Source organism: Dendropsophus ebraccatus, chromosome 7 (genome assembly GCF_027789765.1).
Source record: "Dendropsophus ebraccatus isolate aDenEbr1 chromosome 7, aDenEbr1.pat, whole genome shotgun sequence".
Taxonomy (NCBI): domain Eukaryota; kingdom Metazoa; phylum Chordata; class Amphibia; order Anura; family Hylidae; genus Dendropsophus; species Dendropsophus ebraccatus.
Genome location: NC_091460.1, coordinates 125,675,721 through 125,694,272, shown reverse-complemented (window position 1 = coordinate 125,694,272; position 18,552 = coordinate 125,675,721). Strand labels below are relative to the sequence as shown.

The 18,552-nt window shown below is 42.0% G+C and overlaps 1 protein-coding gene across 1 annotated transcript in view; it reads right to left on the bottom strand.

The window, feature by feature from the left end:
• Positions 1-206: 206 nt before the first annotated feature.
• BANK1 (B cell scaffold protein with ankyrin repeats 1) overlaps positions 207-18,552 on the bottom strand; it is a 195,340-nt gene continuing 176,994 nt past the window's right edge. Inside the window, exons 14-19 of the mRNA XM_069976799.1 lie at positions 16,770-16,823; positions 9,793-9,977; positions 9,506-9,563; positions 7,718-7,747; positions 4,845-4,918; positions 207-479 (exon numbers count right to left, since the gene is read on the bottom strand). Of these exons, the coding sequence (XP_069832900.1) occupies positions 423-479; positions 4,845-4,918; positions 7,718-7,747; positions 9,506-9,563; positions 9,793-9,977; positions 16,770-16,823 (458 nt within the window). The 3' untranslated portion in view covers positions 207-422. The remainder of the gene's footprint in view (positions 480-4,844; positions 4,919-7,717; positions 7,748-9,505; positions 9,564-9,792; positions 9,978-16,769; positions 16,824-18,552) is intronic.

Below are 18,552 nucleotides of genomic sequence, written 5' to 3'. Positions count from 1 at the left end.
CAACGGGGAAGGTGAGGAGGAAGGTGTCTCTCTTACCTTCTTCCTTGGTGCCGGTCCTGTGCTGTTAGTTGGGGTAAACTCTGCTCCGGAGCACCCTTAGGAGCATTTCCATGTCATCCGGCCCGCCCCTTCTAATGATAATCAATAGAGGTGAGGTGGTCCAGATAATGCGGCAGTGCGCCTAAGGGTGCTCCAGAGCGGAGTTTGCCCCGACTAACAGAGCGGGACTGACGCCGTGGAGCAAGGTAAGACACATACCTTTCTCCTCAGTGTCCTGGGCGCTAAAGGGGGCTATCAGTTGGTTATTTTTGGCTGTCTTTTGCTGTCAAAATGACAGCTGTTCAAAAAGACGGCCGCAAAACGTTAACTTATCCTTGATGTCAGTATGGGTTCTTATAAAAAAAAAAAAACTTTCTTTTTCATCACTGAAGCTTTTTCTTTGGATTCTTCAGTTGATCATCTCTTTTATCAGCCAAAACCTATAAGATAAATGATATGTGTTATCTGTACTATACACACAGGGCTGAGAGTGAGACCAGTCTATAACAGAGGAGCCATTGTGCTTTGCGGAGTGAATTGTTACAAAATGTTTAGCTTGAAAAAGTTTATACAGTAGTCAAGGGGTAGGGAACCTTGGCTCTCCAGCTGTTGAAAAACTACAACTCCCATCATGCACGGACAGGCATGATGGGAATTGTAGTTTTTCAACAACTGGAGGAGCCAAGGTTCCCTACCCTTGCCATAGTCATTCTTTTTAACAATAAAAGCTACTCTACAAAAAGTAACTTTGCGACTAGGGCGCTGTCGCTGCCACATAGCCTTTAAAGGGTTTTGTAGGATTAGAATAAGCACATCTACTTTCTTGCAAAAACAGCGCCACACCGGTCCCCAGGTTGTTTGTGGTATTACAGTTCAGCTCCGTTCACTTCAATAGAACAAAGCTGTAAAACCGCACCCCAACAGAGGACAGGAGTGCTGCTGTTTCTAGAGAAAAGTGGTTATGTTTTCCTAAGCCTGGATAACCCCTTTAAGTATTTAATATAAAAAATAACGTATAATGCTTAACTCCCTGCCAAAATTCTGAGCTCAATATTAAGACACCTTCACCCACACAGGAATTACAACAATCTTTGTTTAAAAAATGCACAGAAAGTAATAAAAGGCTTTGAGTACAGCAACTTATGATCCACGACTTTTGTATTCTTCATTATTTATGAATTTGTATCTTTGCTTTAGGCTACAATTCATGATTTTATGTTATGATTTATTTTGCTAGAATTCATAGTTATTAAATTTGGTACGTATTATAAATGTGCTATAATACACAAACTTTCCGCTGTATTACACTACAAATATACAGAACAGATTTCTGAGGCTTGGGACATCATAATCTATAAGGATCAAAAAATGTAATTATACATTGAAAGCGTAACAGTAACCAAATATAGAACATTGTCTGTATAAACATTATTAAATGGATGATTATATATGGATTTTAGCCCAGTAATACACGTACATGAAATAACTTAATAATATTTTTTTTTTTTATAAAACGTTATGATTTGCAAGTAAAACCCTTGGTACAAGGGTTAAGTAATACTTAATATAGGTAGAGAAAAAAACAAAGGTCACAAGAACAGCACAATCATAGTGGAAAAAATTACATTAAAAAGTACAGATCTGTTGAAGGTACAAACTGAAAAAAAAAAGTATTTTAAAAACCCATTAAACTTAAAGCGACTCTGTACCCACAATCTGCCCCTCCCCCAAACCGCTTGTATCTTCAGATAGCTGCTTTTAATCCAAGATCTGTCCTGGGGTCTGTTCGGCAGGTGATGCAGTTATTGTCCTAAAAAACTACTTTTAAACTTTCAGCCCTGTGTCAAACTGCCGTGGCCTAGAGTGACTATGCATTAGGCTGGCACACCCTCTCTGTCCCTCCTCCCTGCCCTCCTCATCATTAGGAATGCTCCAGGCAGGTATTCTCCTATTCAGCAGCTGTGTAAACACGGCACATGTGCTGGATCGTTAAGGCACCTGTGTAGTGTTCACTGCAGAGAAATAGGAAAAATCCTGCCAGTGGCATTCCTAATGATAAAGAGGGTGGGGAGGAGAGATGGAGGGGTGGTGCACGGTTAGGGCACAGATACTCTAGGCCACGTCAGTTTGACACAGGGCTGCAAGTTTAAAAGTTGTTTTTTAGGACAATAACTGCATCACCTGCCGAACAGACCCCAGGACAGATCTCGGATTAAAAGCAGCTATCCTAAGGTACAGTACAAGCGGTTTGGGGGGGGTCAGATTGTGGGTACAGAGTCGCTTTAAAGGGTTGGCTGGGAAGGGGACTTTTTTTTGCTATATGACTGGGAAAAGAAGTGATTGAAAATAATTAACTTACTTCTATGACTTTCATACCGCCACCAAGAACTGAACACTCCCGAGCTCAGGGATTGTAAATGTTGAAGGCTTACCCAGCCCGTCAGTGATCTGATATGTTGTGCAAAGTGCTTCATGGTCGGTACAGGGGACAATGGGCATCCCTGCCTTGAACTGTTAGGGTACTCTTACACGGTCCGACTACGACCCGATCATTTTAGTAAACGAACGACGATCTGCTAGATTGGTGCTCATTTACTGGACCTATTAGACGGCCTGATAATCTGGCAGTAGGGGCTGTATGGATATTGTTAGCGATGTCCATGCAGCCCTTGCCCAAACACTTGACACCTTACCTCTCGCCACCCCGGGTCTTCTCTCCTGTGCTCCGCACAGGAGGGGAGGGATGTAAGGTTTCAGGTGTTTAGGCAATCGTCAGCCACGCATCACTTTTACATGTAGCGATGCGTGTTCGGCACCCATCGATTTTAGGTCCACATCTAAAACAACGATCAGCTGATGATCATTGTCATTGGTTGATCGTTGTCTCTATGACACAGAGCAATAATCGGCCGAATCGTGAAGGCAGTAGTGTATACTATTGCAGAGGGACAGGTATACAGAGTCATAATGGCTGATATAATGTAAGGGGGAAAAGCACATTTTTGCAGAACAGCCTTCAAGTAACCCTAGTGTATGTTGTCGAATGCCTACTCCATGTCCAGAGAAAAGAACATTTGCTGCAAACCAGCCTCTGATATGATGTTAAGAAAATGGAGAATACCATTAAAAAATTTCTCAGCCCTTGAAGAACCCAACCTGATAAGTATCTAAAATGGCAAAAGATGAACTAGTCTAGTCTAGAGATGATAGAACATCGGAAATTTTTTAGGTTCGGAGGGTGGAGACAGCCCGAGTACCGCCTGGAAAACAGGGATACAGCCTAGGTAATAGACTGTCTTCACCTTCCCCATGGAACGGGAAGGCATTGGGAATCAAATGACAAAGGTTTGAGAAGGTTCAAGTTCGATCGAACCTGAAAATTCCCGATGTTCAATCATCTCTAGTCTAGTGGTTGCCCAATTTTTTGGCAAATAATTTAAGATCACTATTCAGGAGTAATATAGGCCTGAAGCTGGCCTGATAATACAGCACATCTGTTTGCCAGGTTTTGGCAAAGTAACAGTTAGGACCACTAGCATTTCAGGAGGCAGAGAGCTGGTAGTTGCGAGGTCGTTCATAATATTTGGTAGATAAGGAGCCAGCAGTGAGACATACATTTTATATAGTGATTTTTTGCACAATAATCTTTCCATGTAACAGAGCCCTAGTGGAAAGAGAGGGTTAGAGAGTAGAGGGCTCAGAGTGTAAACTATATAAAGTAGAGTAAGATTGTGCAAAATGGTTATTTGTGGGTCAAAAGCTTTGGAGCCATCAGGTTTATTGAGGTAAAGAATGTGGGATTTAGTGGTTTGTTGGTAGGCTGGTATTGATCTTTCATTATTGCCTGGCCAATATTAGTTAAGAAATTACTGGAAAGCTATGGAAGGCTATGTTCACACAACGTTTTTTCAGCTCCGTTGATGTCTGTTATTTTGAGTCTAAAATAACGGACATTATTTAGCTGTCTAGCCTCCCCTTATACATTATTCTAGTTTGGGTGACTAATGGGCCTTTGGATGTGTCTTAATTGAAAAGTCCATTGAATTTAATAGTAAAAACAGAGAAAGGATGGTGACTAGAGATGAGTGAACCTGGAGCATGCTCGAGTCGATCCGAACCCGAACTTTCGGCATTTGATTCGCGGTGGCTGCTGAACTTGGATAAAGCCCTAAGGCTATGTGGAAAACAAGGATATAGTCATTGGCTGTATCCATGTTTTCCAGACAACCTTAGAGCTTTATCCAAGTTCAGCAGCCACCGCTAATCAAATGCCGAACGTTCGGATTCGAATGGAATCGAGCCCGAACCCGGTTCGCTCATCTCTAACGGTGACAAAAGAAAAACTGTGTGTGAACAACTAATAAAAAACATCTGCTGTTTGCAAAAGACGTCCGAAAATAATTGCCATGATCATTATTTTGACGTCCGCGGCGTCCGTCTTTCCATTGACTTCAATGCATTGTATAGCAGTCAGGTCAATCGCGGCAATAACAGACATTATTTTAAATAGCAAAAGCGGCCGCTTTTTCTCTATTTTTGACGTTGGGTGAACATAGACAAAGACTGTAAAAAATATGATACAGGTACAGTGTATGAAAACCATACAATGTATTGGGTGAAAGTATAAAGGTGTAAGGTGGGCCTCGGATGGGTCTAACAGTGTGATACAAGCTAAAATAATCACAAATCTAATTATCACAAAAATGTATGTGTCTAGTAAAACTTCTGTTAGGTTTTAAATAAAAGTAAAAAAAAAAAAAAAGGGAAAAACATGAAGACAGAGCGGAAGAAAGGGAGGAACTTACTGCTGATTTATTGTTTTTTTGGTAGATGCTGTTATCAAACATCCCATAAGTTGTTCTCTTTTTCCCTGGGAAGGCTGAAGAGAAAAAAACCTTGTTGAGTAAAAATTTTTTTTTTTCCTTTTCTGATCTTAAAAGAACATTTAAAAATTACATCCAATAGGATCGGTCACTTACAATTGTACTACTGTATCTAAGCCAGTTTTACGTGCAGACGTGACTATGTTCTTGGTATATATGTCCTACTTGTGTGATATCCCTTACTGTGAACACATAGGGGGGCATTTATGAATTAAAGGGGTACTCCAGCAAAAATCTTTTTCTTTCAAATCAACTGGGGTCAGAAAGTTAAATAGATCTGTAATTTACTTCTATTAAAAAATCTCAAATCTCCCCATACTTATTAACTGCAAAGGTGGCAGAGATGTCAGCAGAGAGCACTGTGTCAGACTGAACAGAAAACACCACTTCCTGCAGGACATACAGCTGCTGATAAGTATGGAAGACTGGAGATTTTTAAATAGAAGTAAATTACAAACCTATATAACTTTCTGACTCCAGTTGATTTGAAAGAAAAAAATTTTCACCGTAGTACCCCTATAAGGTCCTTCAACACCTGGCAATCTTTGGCCGCCTGACACCACAGTACAGATGCACTCCAGTAAAATGGAGCTTTAATATTACTTATTTATCTATAATAAGCCGCTCTCTGTATCAGCATTTTTGAGTAAATTTGTTCTTAAAAATATAAGCACAAAAACATGAAAATGAATGTAAATTGATCTCCTGCCATGTGTGATGAAATGATGTTGCTTCGTTTATTGGTATGTATTAATGGCAGCCTATATAGTGACCGATCTGACCTAAAGGCATTGAAGTCCCCTTAAGGGTAATGTGTCCACATCTAAACATATAGGTAGAACAGTGATATGACGTACCAGCTATAAATCAACCCTGGTAATGTAATAACTTACGACTTATTCCTGCATTTTGGCACAAAATCCATAACAATATTTCTTAATATAAATGAACAAAGGTCATAAGGGAAATTAATGCAGTTTTCAGTGGATTTGTGGTGTGACAGTGGGGTTCAATGCTTGTACAGGTAATGCTAGGGTGAGGATATGTAGGGTATGAAAATAAGTGGCAGCAGGCTAAATACACCTAGCATTTATAGAGCTCTTGTCCTCACAGCTGTGCCACACAGATGTTTTTTTTTCTTAAAGTAAATGTACCATTAGTACATTTGCTTTAAGGGTCTGTTCACACGCACAGACTCGCTGCGTAAAACTCGCACAGAACTCGCATCAAACTCGCACGAAAGTAGCTGCGTTTTTTGTGGTGTTGAACTCGCCTGTGAAAATCATGTGAAAATCAAAACTCGCATGTAAAAATCGCACCAAACACGCAGCGAGAATACACATACATAGACTTGATAGCAATCAGTATCACTGTGGATTTATGTGCGAGAAACTCACAGCGATAAATACGCAGCGAGTCTGTACGTGTGAACAGACCCTAAAGAGGTACTCCTGGCCAGGGTTAATTTTTGTGCATGGCCGGGGAGGGGTTGGATATAGAAGCCGCCGGTCACTTACCTCCCCGGTTCCAGCGCCAGGTTGTGGGTCGCGCCGCCCTTTTCTCCTGTCTCAAGGCAGCTCAGCCATTCAGCGGTCATGGCGGGGTTCCACCTCGGCCGCTGAATGGCTGAGCTGCCTTGAGACATCACGTCTCAAGCCGCAGCTCAGACCAGGAAGAGGCAGCGGGACGGGAGAATGGGGTGACAAGATCCGGGACCTGGTGCTAGAAACGGGGAGGTCAGTGACCGACGGCTTCTATATCAATCCCCTCCCGGGCCATACACGAAAAATAACCCTGGCCCGGAGTACCCCTTTAAGTTCTTCACATGGATAGAATGGCGCAGGCCTGGACAAGCTGGCGACACAGTCCTTTTTTTTAACCATGGCATGTGGCGCCATTCTATTTCTGGGCACCAGCCGGGGGTGAAGTACTGGAGGTGAGCCGGCCTGCACCAAGTGGGAGAACCCCCCCCCCCCCGCCCCTCTATGATGCAGTTCCTTTATAATCAATGGAGCCACATCATAGAGGGACGGAGGTTTCCTCTGACTGGGGTGAGGGCCGGCCTGCTTCCAGTGCTTCACCCCCAGCCGGTTCCCGGGAATAGACCGGCGCTGTATGTGGGAATCGGGCCATGGTTCAACAAAAAGGCCTCCTCACTTATCTTTAGAATAAAGGGATGTGGACCTAGTTATGCGCTCTCAATCGCTCAAAGATTTCTCACACGGGGCACTCCGCAGGGCTCCCGTTCCATAGACTCAATGATATTTGCTGGTGGATTCCGCCATCCGCCCAAAGAATTCACATGTCAATTCTTTGGGCGGACAGTCGAATCTGCCGGCAAATATCATTGATTCTCTGGAACGGGGAGGACGTCAAGAGGAGGCTGCCCAGCAAAATCTGCTTAAAGTATCCTCGTGGATTCCGCTGTTTGAACCTACCCATAGGGGAAACATTTTATATACAACCTGTAAAATTTTTAAGGACTCATGTTCACCCTATAAGCAGGTAAAAAGTATTATAATAACTCTCCAAAAGAACACTTCTCTGAGAAGACCACCATTTTATATACAGTAAAAGGGACTTTCAAAGACAGGTTTCGCTTTCATTATTTGCTATGTAGGCCGGCCATCTTTTTTGGGAGGACTATCTGTCATTGTCTTGTTTTATCTTGATGTTGCACCACCACACCATCTTGAAGTTGGGATAATACCTTAATAGGGAATGTATCCCTTAATTTTTTTTTTACTGGTTAGTATGGATCATATAAATAGTGTCATGCAGAATTATTGACTTACCATTTGGTTGATGGACAATAGTAATCTTATCTGTTAAAACAAAAGCCATATAAAGAGAATAAGGAAAAATAGAATTGTAAATACTTTTATAGACAACAAACATGCTTATAATGTGTAAACATTGTTTTATTACTATCAGCCTTTTCACCTTTTAATCAAAGCTAATGACATTATTGAACAATACGTGTGAACTTTTTGGACATAGACAAGTGGCCAATGCGAAAGTGCTAAGATTATGAGTTTTAATATGAAAAGCCATTAGTAGAACACAAGAATTTAGATAGTGAGTTAAATATTTTCCACGCTGTATATCCTTGACGGTGAAATGGCTAAAGGAGCTGTTGCCTGTTTTGAAAATCTTGTTTACTTAGAAGGATCCACTAAAGATATAAGACTACATGGTGTTCCATTGCCAGAGCTTCAAATCTGCCTGGCTTGTTTGCATCAATTCGTTTGCAGTGCCATAACAGATTAAGGCCCAATTCACACACCTGTGTGGCTATCAGTAGCCGTGGACCTGGCTATGGATGTGCATCCGTAACTGCCCAGACCCTTTCATTAAGAATAGGCACTCTGTGCCGCAACTACAGGCCACACAATGGTTTGCCTGTTTTTTTTTTGTGGCATGGATCACGGCCCCGACATGGATCGGTAACACCTATGGATGTGTGAATGGGGCCATAGAAATAAAGGGTTCTATCTGCTTTTGTTTATTTCGCAATTATTTTCTTGTATCATACAACTAATAAAAATATTTTAAGGAGAAGTCCGGCCTTCAGGTTTTTTGTTTTTTTTAAAGTCAGGGGCACGGAGGTAAGTAATAAAGAGTGTTAATTCACCTCTCTCAGTGCCTCTTCAGCCCCGGATTGCTGCTGTGGGACCCCCACCGGGCTCCGGGATCTCTGTAGCTGCACATGTCACAACCCGGTTGATGGGCTGAGCATGCTGCCCATCATCATCACAACTCGGGGGAATATGCCTTCTGGTCCCGTCACTCAGCGTGGGCACGAGAAGAGGTAAGTAAAGACTCCTTATTACATTCCCTCCAACCCTGCCGGCTGCCGTTTTTTTTTTAAATGGCTGGACTTCTTCTTTAACATTTATAATTGTAAGTTTTTACTAGGCTCTAGCCTGTCATTTTTACGTAGTGGAAACATAGCCTAATGGTGCTCCAGTCACTATGAAATATGAATATGAAATTCACCCAAACACAACGTTTTGTTCTTGATAACAAAATAATGTTAAAAGGTAGAGATTCAATGTAAGCATTTAGAGCAATCATTAACCCCCTTCCACCACCGCTCTGTAAATCAACATCGCTGCAGCCTATGCCTGCCGGAGACCCGTCTCAACTCTCCGGTGCTGAGAGTTAACCCTATAGAGAGTTAACCGCAGTATCTATAGGGCTTCTGACAGAGAATTCTCCCTCTACAGAGGGAGAATTTTCTGTCCGCTGTCCATCGGGGCTCTGCGAAGTGATCGCAGAGCCCCGATGGTAGCCATGGAAACCGGAAGCCTCAGGCTTCCGGTTTCCTGGCTACAGAGGCCGGGGAGGGGAGGGAAGATTGGGCGCGTGGGGCGCACGCCTGTGAGCTCTGCCCCCTCCCCTCTCTCCCCTGCTGCTGTCACAAGATTGTAACAGCGGCAGGGGACAGAGGAGAGGGGGCAGATGTAGAGACATCTGCTCATGGGAAATCAATGACCCCAGGTCGTGAAAGGGTTAAAAGAAAACAATAAACAGAAAATGCACAAAAAAATTAAAAGCCTATTCATATTTTTAAGACTTACCATAAACTTCATCCGTTTTATCCCCAATAATATCATCCCGTAGCTGCTGCAACTTTTTCTATTTGGACACAAAATTGCACAATCAGTAAAAGTTTAACTAAATTCTGTCAACAAAGTGAAAGGATTGATGATCTGTAACATTCAGTACACAATACACAGTTAGAACATGTGTCAAGAGTACCATTTATTTGTTTGGTCTAGATAGGGGGTCAACCAAGAAGGAATTCAGTAAAACCCAATGTCATAAAGGGTGAGAAGGTGAATCCTCCCTTTAATTCTTTGTTTACCTGCTGAAGAAGATCTAGTTTACTCTTTTCATTCTGCCACTGTTGGAATTTTTGGAGAGCTTCATCCATAGTAATGACACCCATTTTCACCTTTTCCTGTAGTAATATGAGCTCATCCTGCCCAGAGAGTGCAGGCCGGTGCTGAGCAGGAGTTTGAGGGTCATATCTAGCCAAATGCATTTTGTCTGAAATTAAAGCAATGGTAAAGAAATTAATATCCTTTATTTTTTTATTTTTTTAGCAATAGTGATAAATACATAGCATTATTTCAAGCTGTTACATGAAATTACCACACACTTACACAGTCTTACACAGTCTCTGATCTGAGTCTTAAGTGAGTCGTTTTTATGGACACTGTCACTTAAAGGGGTACTCCAGCATTAGGTAAAAAAAATGCCACAGAAGGATAAAGCATTGCTCACCTGTCGCCCCCAGTTTGGAAAAACACTAAAAAGTCCATTTGTTTTAAGGGTCTTAGTTATGTATTTTGTCATTGTGATCTGTTTGAGAAGTTACCAATTCCCAGAATGTAATGCTTTCCCTCAACCTTCTACCACAGCCCTCCCAACTAGAGATGATCGAACATTGGAAAATCTTAGGTTCGATAGAACTCGAACCTTGTCGAACCTTCTGCATTTGATTCCAGATGCCTTCCCGGTCCGTGGGGAAGGCGGAGACAGCCCGGGTACCGCCTGGAATTCTGGGATTCAGCCTAGGTAATAGGCTGTATACCAGCACCATGACTTTGCCCGGCCCCGTCTCCTCAGGTATCTCATAAAGTCCTCTAGTGAGGTCAGAACCCAGTTCACATTGGATGTGCGTTTGTATTGCATTTTGTATGCGTTTTCATTTTATTTATGTTTCTATGTCCCCATCAAGCATCTATATTATATTAGGATTTACAGTGTGTATGTCGGATACTAACTAAGTATAACTTATGAGTCTATCGTGAATTGCAGAGCTATAAATGATATTGTACTACAAAATCCAGTACGTTATTTGTATGTTTCTCTTTTCCAATTCCAGATCCAGAAATCAAAGCACTTACTACATACATATATAGAAAGATTTTATACACTAGTAACCATTTCGCTAATGATGAGGGAAAGAGTGTTTCCGAAACGCGTCTAGCCTTAGCCTTTGGAACTGTACTTCCAAAGAATTACTACACCCATCTTCCACATCTATCATTTATTCCATCCTATATCCGAACTGCGCATGGTAAGAACCTTCCACCTACAACACTCAGCTGATGACCCTTTGCATTGAATGCTGATGATCCGCTGTGAAGGACGCTGACAGCCTTAGGTGCTTTGGCCACGGCACGCCAAGTTCCAGTCTGATGGAGCACTCGAGCAACGCACCTTCCATCTAAGTACATCACCGCATACTGTTCTACCAATTGTGCAATAGGTCCGATACACAACATTGGCTGGTCAGCCTCACATGAGTAAAATCTGCACCTTCGGTACAAGACACCAATAAGCTAGCTTATGAACTAACCCGGACTCAATCTGCTGAACTGCGCGGTGAGGCTGATAGATATCTATTGCACTCTGTTAACAAAGTCACTGTGTCAAGTGTGATATCTATTTCTTCGGGACTTTATTAGCAATTTTATGAAATTTTTTCAGTATTTTATAGTTTTTATATTGCCTATTCCTATACTCTGCATAGTTGTTTGTATACTGTTTTAATTAGTTATTGTACTATTAAATATTATCTAACATGGCACATAGCACCCACTGAGATTGAGCCTCCTTCAGTTTTTTCTTTTTATTCTTGCCATTTATCTCTAATGTGAACAGGTGCACATTTTGAAGTTGAGTCTGTGCCGGTGGACAGTTCTAGTGGTGGGACGTATTTTTTCTCTCTTAATATATGGTAATATCGGCTGCAGGAATATGTCAAACAACGGCCATTGTTTGACACGGCAAACAACCATCATGACAAACAATGGCCATTGTTTATATACTGTGTCAACATAGCCTTAGTAAGGATGAAGTAAAGGGGGTGTGGCTAAGTGGCAATTTGTTGTTGGTGTCCACTATTATTTTGATGCAAAGTAAGCCAGTCAAGTGGTGGTGTAAAAAAGAAAAAAAGAGTCCAACAAGATGCACCAAAAAGATCACATATCATGTGTCAGAGTGTCCATCAATTGAGTGGTAAAAAGAAGAAAAATGCGGCACTCACCTTAAAGACTTAAAAGGACACTTTATTTCCTCTACAGTATACAGACTACAGTTTAGGGCTAATAGTCATTTTTGCTTCTGCTGGCTTGGAGAAGCATGATTGTTTGTTATTCCTAGACTGTTGTCTGCATACCACGCCTATGGAGTAAAGAACAAATGTCCCTTTAAGTCATTGAGGTGAGTGCCGCATTTTTCATGTGCCAGGTTTTGTTCACATGTTCAGGTTTTTAATTGCAATTAATGGTAACAAAGCCAGAAACAGATCAGAAATGGAGGACAGGTATGATAGGAAAGACTGAGATTTCTCCAGGCTTTTTATTCCATTATTGCAATTAAAAATCTGAGTGTGTGAACATTAGTGTCTACACTTAGGGCAGTATTAATAAATATGGCCTAACATATACAGATGATTTTTAATTCAAGAAGAAATGTGTTTCTGGTGAATAGGCACAATATATGAGAGTGTTCTGTAACACACTGAATATAGGCATGTCATAAAAGGTTCTATTAGACAAGCAATGCAATTCCAGAGCAAGGCTACAGATGGAGAGCTATCATGGCTAATGACTGGTAATTAGAATAGGACATTGATACTCTGGCAGTTATCTCATCACAAGAGTGGGCTGTGACTCACACAGGGCTATAAACGAGGATGACATGTTAAATTTCTATGAATCAGGAGGACTTTTATTTTTTAATATCCAGATTATTGGCTATTTTCTCAGTACTTCTATCTATAGACTGAAGCATAGACCAGGTTAAAGATTGGGTTAATATTCATAAGCCTCCCTTGCACAATAACCTTCCATTTAACTACAATTACATTTCATATACAGTGGTACCTTGGTTCTGAAACTGCTTGAAACTGAAACTGCATTTCTAAGTAAAGTTTGCTTTGGTTCTCAAACTGTTTCTAGGTTCTCAAAAACTTTCAGGGCCCCCAGTCTTGAAGTACTCGGTATCCGAGCGTTTTTGCGAGTGTGGATGGTGGGTTGTACATGGTGGGTTTAGCACTGGTGAGGCTTCACATACAATACATTACTGTATAAGATTGCTGGAGTGCATATATAGTGCAGTAGTAGTACAGTCAGTGCACCACCATCTCTCATCTCTTACACTGCTGGGATGGAGGGGGGGGGGGTGGACTCTATACAGTAAAGGATGAGGGAGGAGTTGGTGACTACTGTAATATAATTGCTGGTTTTGTTGAATGTTTCTTGTATATAATGTCCTGTACAGTATAGTGTTGTTCTATAATGTACTGTACAGATTACACTGGGCACTTTCCAATGTAATATATGGGTATTACAGGTAATTATTGGTGGGTGCTTGAACCAATTAAACGCATTTATATTATTTCCTATGGGAAGACACTGCTCGGTTCTCAAACTGCTCGGTTCTCAACCTGCCTTCCGGAACCAATTAAATTTGAGAACTAGAGGTGCCACTGTATTACTAAAGCTATGGCAGTGTGACTACATGGGTTGCAGCTCTGTCCCTATGCCTAGTTACTGGCTGGGAGTGAGGATTTAAAAACCTTATTCAGAAAGGAACTTGATTCAAATTCTAAGGGGTATCCTGTGTGATGTATGGTATTTAAACTGTATTTCTCTATGTGTATTACGCTATAGCTTCTATTCAGTGACAGCAAGCATATGCTGAAGGAATGTAATGGGTTAATTACTAAGTCTGTCTTTCTGCATGTACAAGTCTGCTGGTTGGAGCAAGTCTGTTTGGCATCCTCCCCTCTTTAGGCCTATCAGAGCCCTACACTAGACTCCTCATTCCTCTGAGCTAAAGGGCTTACTTTTTACCTTAAGTTGCCTTCACCAATGGGAAGCTTTCCCTGTGGTATATAAGGGAGGTAGATCAAACCTGGGGTTTCTCTTCTGTATCTTGAGATTGCACCAGCTGTATTCTGTACGAGAGATTTCTTCCAGTGGGGGTTGGCCGCTGGCCAGAGCCCATCCTGTTTCCTGTGTTCCTGCCTTCCTAAGGATCCAGTGTTAAAACACCAGAGGTGCGACTACCATTGAGGGAACCAATCTGTCCACCGCAGAGGAAGTACAAGTCTAGCCAGGGGTTAGACAAGTTGCGTCTTGCCGATGGACCCCCCTGCTTTTGCTGAGTCCTGTTATGGTTAACGCCAAAGTCAACTTCTACCAGCTATTTGTACTCCTGGAAGCGCCACACAGGTGTTATATCACAGCAAGGTCATATTCTCTGTGAGCACATATTTTCTCTCTTTACTGCATAACTATAAAGCTGTACACACCTTCTCCAGCAGAGTCTTATACTTACTGGACAGTGCTCCTGAAGTAATTGCCCTTCTACAACTGCTTAAGTCTTCCTCTAACCAAACACCCTGAAGGAAGAGACTGCCTATCTCTAAAACCTTAAGGGTTCAAACCCACTTGCCGGATCTGCAGCGAGTCTCCTTGCTGCGTTTTTGCAGCGAGACTCGCTGCAGATCCCGGCCCTATACTTTCAATAGCAGAGAAACACACAGCAGGGATGTACATCCCTGCTGCGAGTTTGTCCGCACCCGCCCCGTTAAACCCCCGCCGCCGGGCTCCCGGTGTCTTCATGTCCCACTCAGCCAATCAGTGCGCTGCGGCGGGACATGCCGAAAACCCCCGAAGCAAGTCGGAGCGGGACCAGGTAATGTATAGTGTCCGGCGGCGGGGGGTTAACAGGGCGGGTGCGGACAAACTCGCAGCAGGGATGTACATCCCTGCTGCGAGTTTCTCTGCTATTGAAAGTATAGGGCCGGGATCTGCAGCGAGTCTAGCTTCAAAAACGCAGCGAGGAGACTCGCTGCAGATCCGGCAAGTGGGTTTGAACCCTAAAAGTCTCCTAAACTCACAGTTAACCTGCATATAGCAGAAGTACCCCAACACTTAAAAGGTAAATACCTGACAGACCCGCTTCCAAGCTAGAACGCCCCATGAACAAGGATTGTAAACTGACTGTATTCCTGTTTTGCACCTTAAAGAACTTTCAGTAAAAAGTTAACAGTTTTCAGCCAAGTTCACACTACGTGAAACACTGGCCATTCTGCTGGGTCACAGAACGGCCGGTGCCAGTGAAGATCATTCCCGCTGTTACTGCAGTACCGGCTGGATGAACTTCATGTATGTTGAATTGGGATGGGATCATCCCACTTTACCATTGCACATAATGGAGAGTGCGGCTGGAGCCGCAGTCTCCATTATGTGAACTGACAGTTCTGTGTGGACGCTATTTAATGAATAGAGGCCACACAAAACTGACATGTCAGTTTTTCGTGCGGCTGGTTGGAATCTCGGCCAGAGTGTATACTATGTGTGTACACTCCAGCTGGGATTCCTCTGACTCCTATGGCAATGTATCTTTTGTATTATTCATGGCCGTTGTTGCAAATCGGCAACAACGGCCGTGATTAGTACAAAAGATACGTTGTGTGGACATTGTAGAAAGAGAGAAACTGCTCTTCTTGTGTTGTTTGGGACTGTGGAAGAGCTAGCGTACCACTCAGATCCAAAGACAGGGGCCTCAGTAGTACCACACCATCTGCTAGTTAGCATTTTAACATCTTAAAGACCCCTTGGTCAACACATATACGGTTTTATCAGTACAATTTCTATTGCCACCAACCAAAAAACTTTATTGAGGTACATTCGTCATTTTTATGAGGTTAAATATAAAATATACTATCCTTAAGCAATACACTCCTGTCATATTCTGCTACATTCGTTCCGGAACTGTCAGAAGATAAGATGACACGTGGTTTGATGTTCTGACTATGAGAGCCTTTGTGACATTGCAGAACTGCACATATGAAATGCTAAGTGACACCTTTTGCCACTGACTAGTTGTTGGATTTGTGATATTATGTCTGAATTTAAATGAATCATGGCTAAGTTCTCATGGGAAGAGTAGATGTCAGAGAGAACTACAGAGGAACATGTACAAGACAGTGTTTAGCAGGTTATTCCTGATAGCTCAAAATGCATTTTAACTAAAACATATACTGGTACAGCAAATTATAACTTAGTGGGAACCTGTGGCAATACAATTGAATTAGTTATCCATCTAATAACTCTTTATTAAAGGAGAAGTCTGGCCATTTTTAAAATCTGGCAGCCGGTAGGGGGGAATTTGATCAGGAATACAAACTTCCCTCTCCCCGTGCCCGCGGTAAGCAGCTGGACAACCTTCAAGACTGTAGCCAGAAGTAATTTCCGCCCAAGTTGTGATGATGTCACGACTCGTGGGAAAATACCTGTCCCAGCTGATGGACTGGCTGCTCAGCCAATCAGTGACTGTAGCAAAGTCCCGCCCCAATCACTGGCTGGCTGGCTGGCCAGTCCATCAGCTGGGTCATGATGTGTTAGTGCCCCAGATCCCGAGGCCAGTCCCGCCGCTCACCGCGGGCACAAGGAGAGGTAAGTTCGTGCTCCTGATCAAATTTCCCCCTGCCCCTTCTGGCTGCCAGATTTTAAAAATGGCAGGACTTTGTCATTCAGATGTTACAGTTTGTAGATTATTCTTGAGGGTTGGAGCTGATGATTTCTATTGCTAACATCTTTCCATTTTATGGACACCAGATGCTTATAGAGCCGTCTTTTAAGGTTGGTTAATGTGGCAGGCATATGACATATCTTATTGTGGTCTTATATATGAATCGGACATCCCTATAATCAATCTATAGGAGGGGTTGAAAGTATGCAAAAAAACATTTCCAAATGTAAAGTAAATTAATAAATTGAGTTGTAAATGGATAAAAAAAGATCTTAAACTCACCTTGATAAGTAGCGGTGCCGTATATTTTCTTTTCCTCTTCCTTCTGTCGAAATACTGCACAAAGACATTACATTTGGCAAAATAGTTATTCTCTTTCATGATTAACTATAATTTTATGCAAATGTGAAAACATGAAAAATACAAAAACACTCTTCTAGAACGGGGGAACACTGGGCCAGTGCCACCTACGAGTACATAACCTGTACGAGTACAAGTTTCCAGTACAAGTCATGAAGTTCTTTATTGTGTGATTCAAGAATTTCTATTAAAAAACTGGGGAAATTGCCAAAAGGCATGTAGTCATGATTTTTTTTTACCCCCCTATAAAAATCCATTGGGGGAAAACATTTCTATGGAAAAATGCAAAACACAGGCTCTACTATGATTTGAAAAAACTGCAAACTTTATTGCTAAGGATGGTCCGAACCTGCCGAGGTTCGGGTTTGTATGAACCCGAACGCTCGGCATCAGATTCCCGCTGTCTGCCTGCTCCGTGCATACAGTGGATACAGCAAGATGACCGCCTGAAAAACTAGGATACAGCCTATGGCTATGGCTGTATCCCAGTTTTCCAGGCGGTCCTCCCGCTATATCCACCCTCTCCATGGAGCGGGCAGACAGCGGGAATTATTGCCGAGAGTTCGGGTTTGTACGAACCCGAATCTCGGCCGGTTCGGACCATCCCTATTTATTGCAAACATTTTTTGTCTGGTTATAGCATTTAATTTTTCCCATTGACTCTCTTCTAACTTCTTGCTGCAATGTTTTTGTCCCAACTTCACATAGCTGCATGTGCTGCTATTTCTCAACTTCTTTAGGCTAGGTTCACACTATGTAACTGTGCGGATGTATTTGCGGCTGTAATTGTGCGGCGGTATTTTTGGTGGTTCATGCGTAGCTGGAAAGTATACGATATACGGCTGCACAGTGCACACTATGTATGAATCTACGGCCCTATCGTAAACGGACCCGTAAAAAATGAACAAGACCATTGTTTGCGGCTGGAAATGCGGCCGTGGATTGACAGGCGATCCGTACGGAGTACTTCAAAAATAGCCGGCAATGATGCCGAATGCCGATGCCTCTAATAGTTAATATATTAAATTATTAAAACACATTTTATTTGTAATAAAGTCCCTTTCGTTGTTCAATAATTTAATTCTAACGAATCCATCATTTTGCAATTAAATATACTGGGGGGCTCGGTTCACACGTTGTAACAGTGCGGCTGTATTTGCGGCTGTAATTGTGCGGCGGTATTTTTGGTGGTTCGTGTGTATGCTTGGAAGTATAGGATATACGGCTGCACAGTGCACACTATGTCTGAATCTACGGCCCTATCGTAAACGGACCCGTAAAAAATGAACAAGACCATTGTTTGCGGCTGAACATGCGGCCGAGGATTGACAGGCGGTCCGTACGGAGTACTTCAAAAATAGCCGGCAATGATGCCAAATGCCGATGCCTTTAATAGTTAATATATTAAATTACTAAAACACATTTTCTTTGTAATCAAGACACTTTCGTTGGTCAATAATTTATTTCTAACGAATCCATCATTTTGCAATTAAATATACTGTTAAAAAAAATAGATATATAAATAAATGTATATTTATCTATATATTTATTTTTTGACAGTATATTGAATTGCACAATGATGGATTCGTTAGAAATAAATTATTGAACAAAGAAACTGTATTTATTTCCACGAAAATGTGTTTTATTCATTAAATATTAATTAGTACAGGAAGCTCTATAAGCCGGTAATTCATATTCCCGGCAA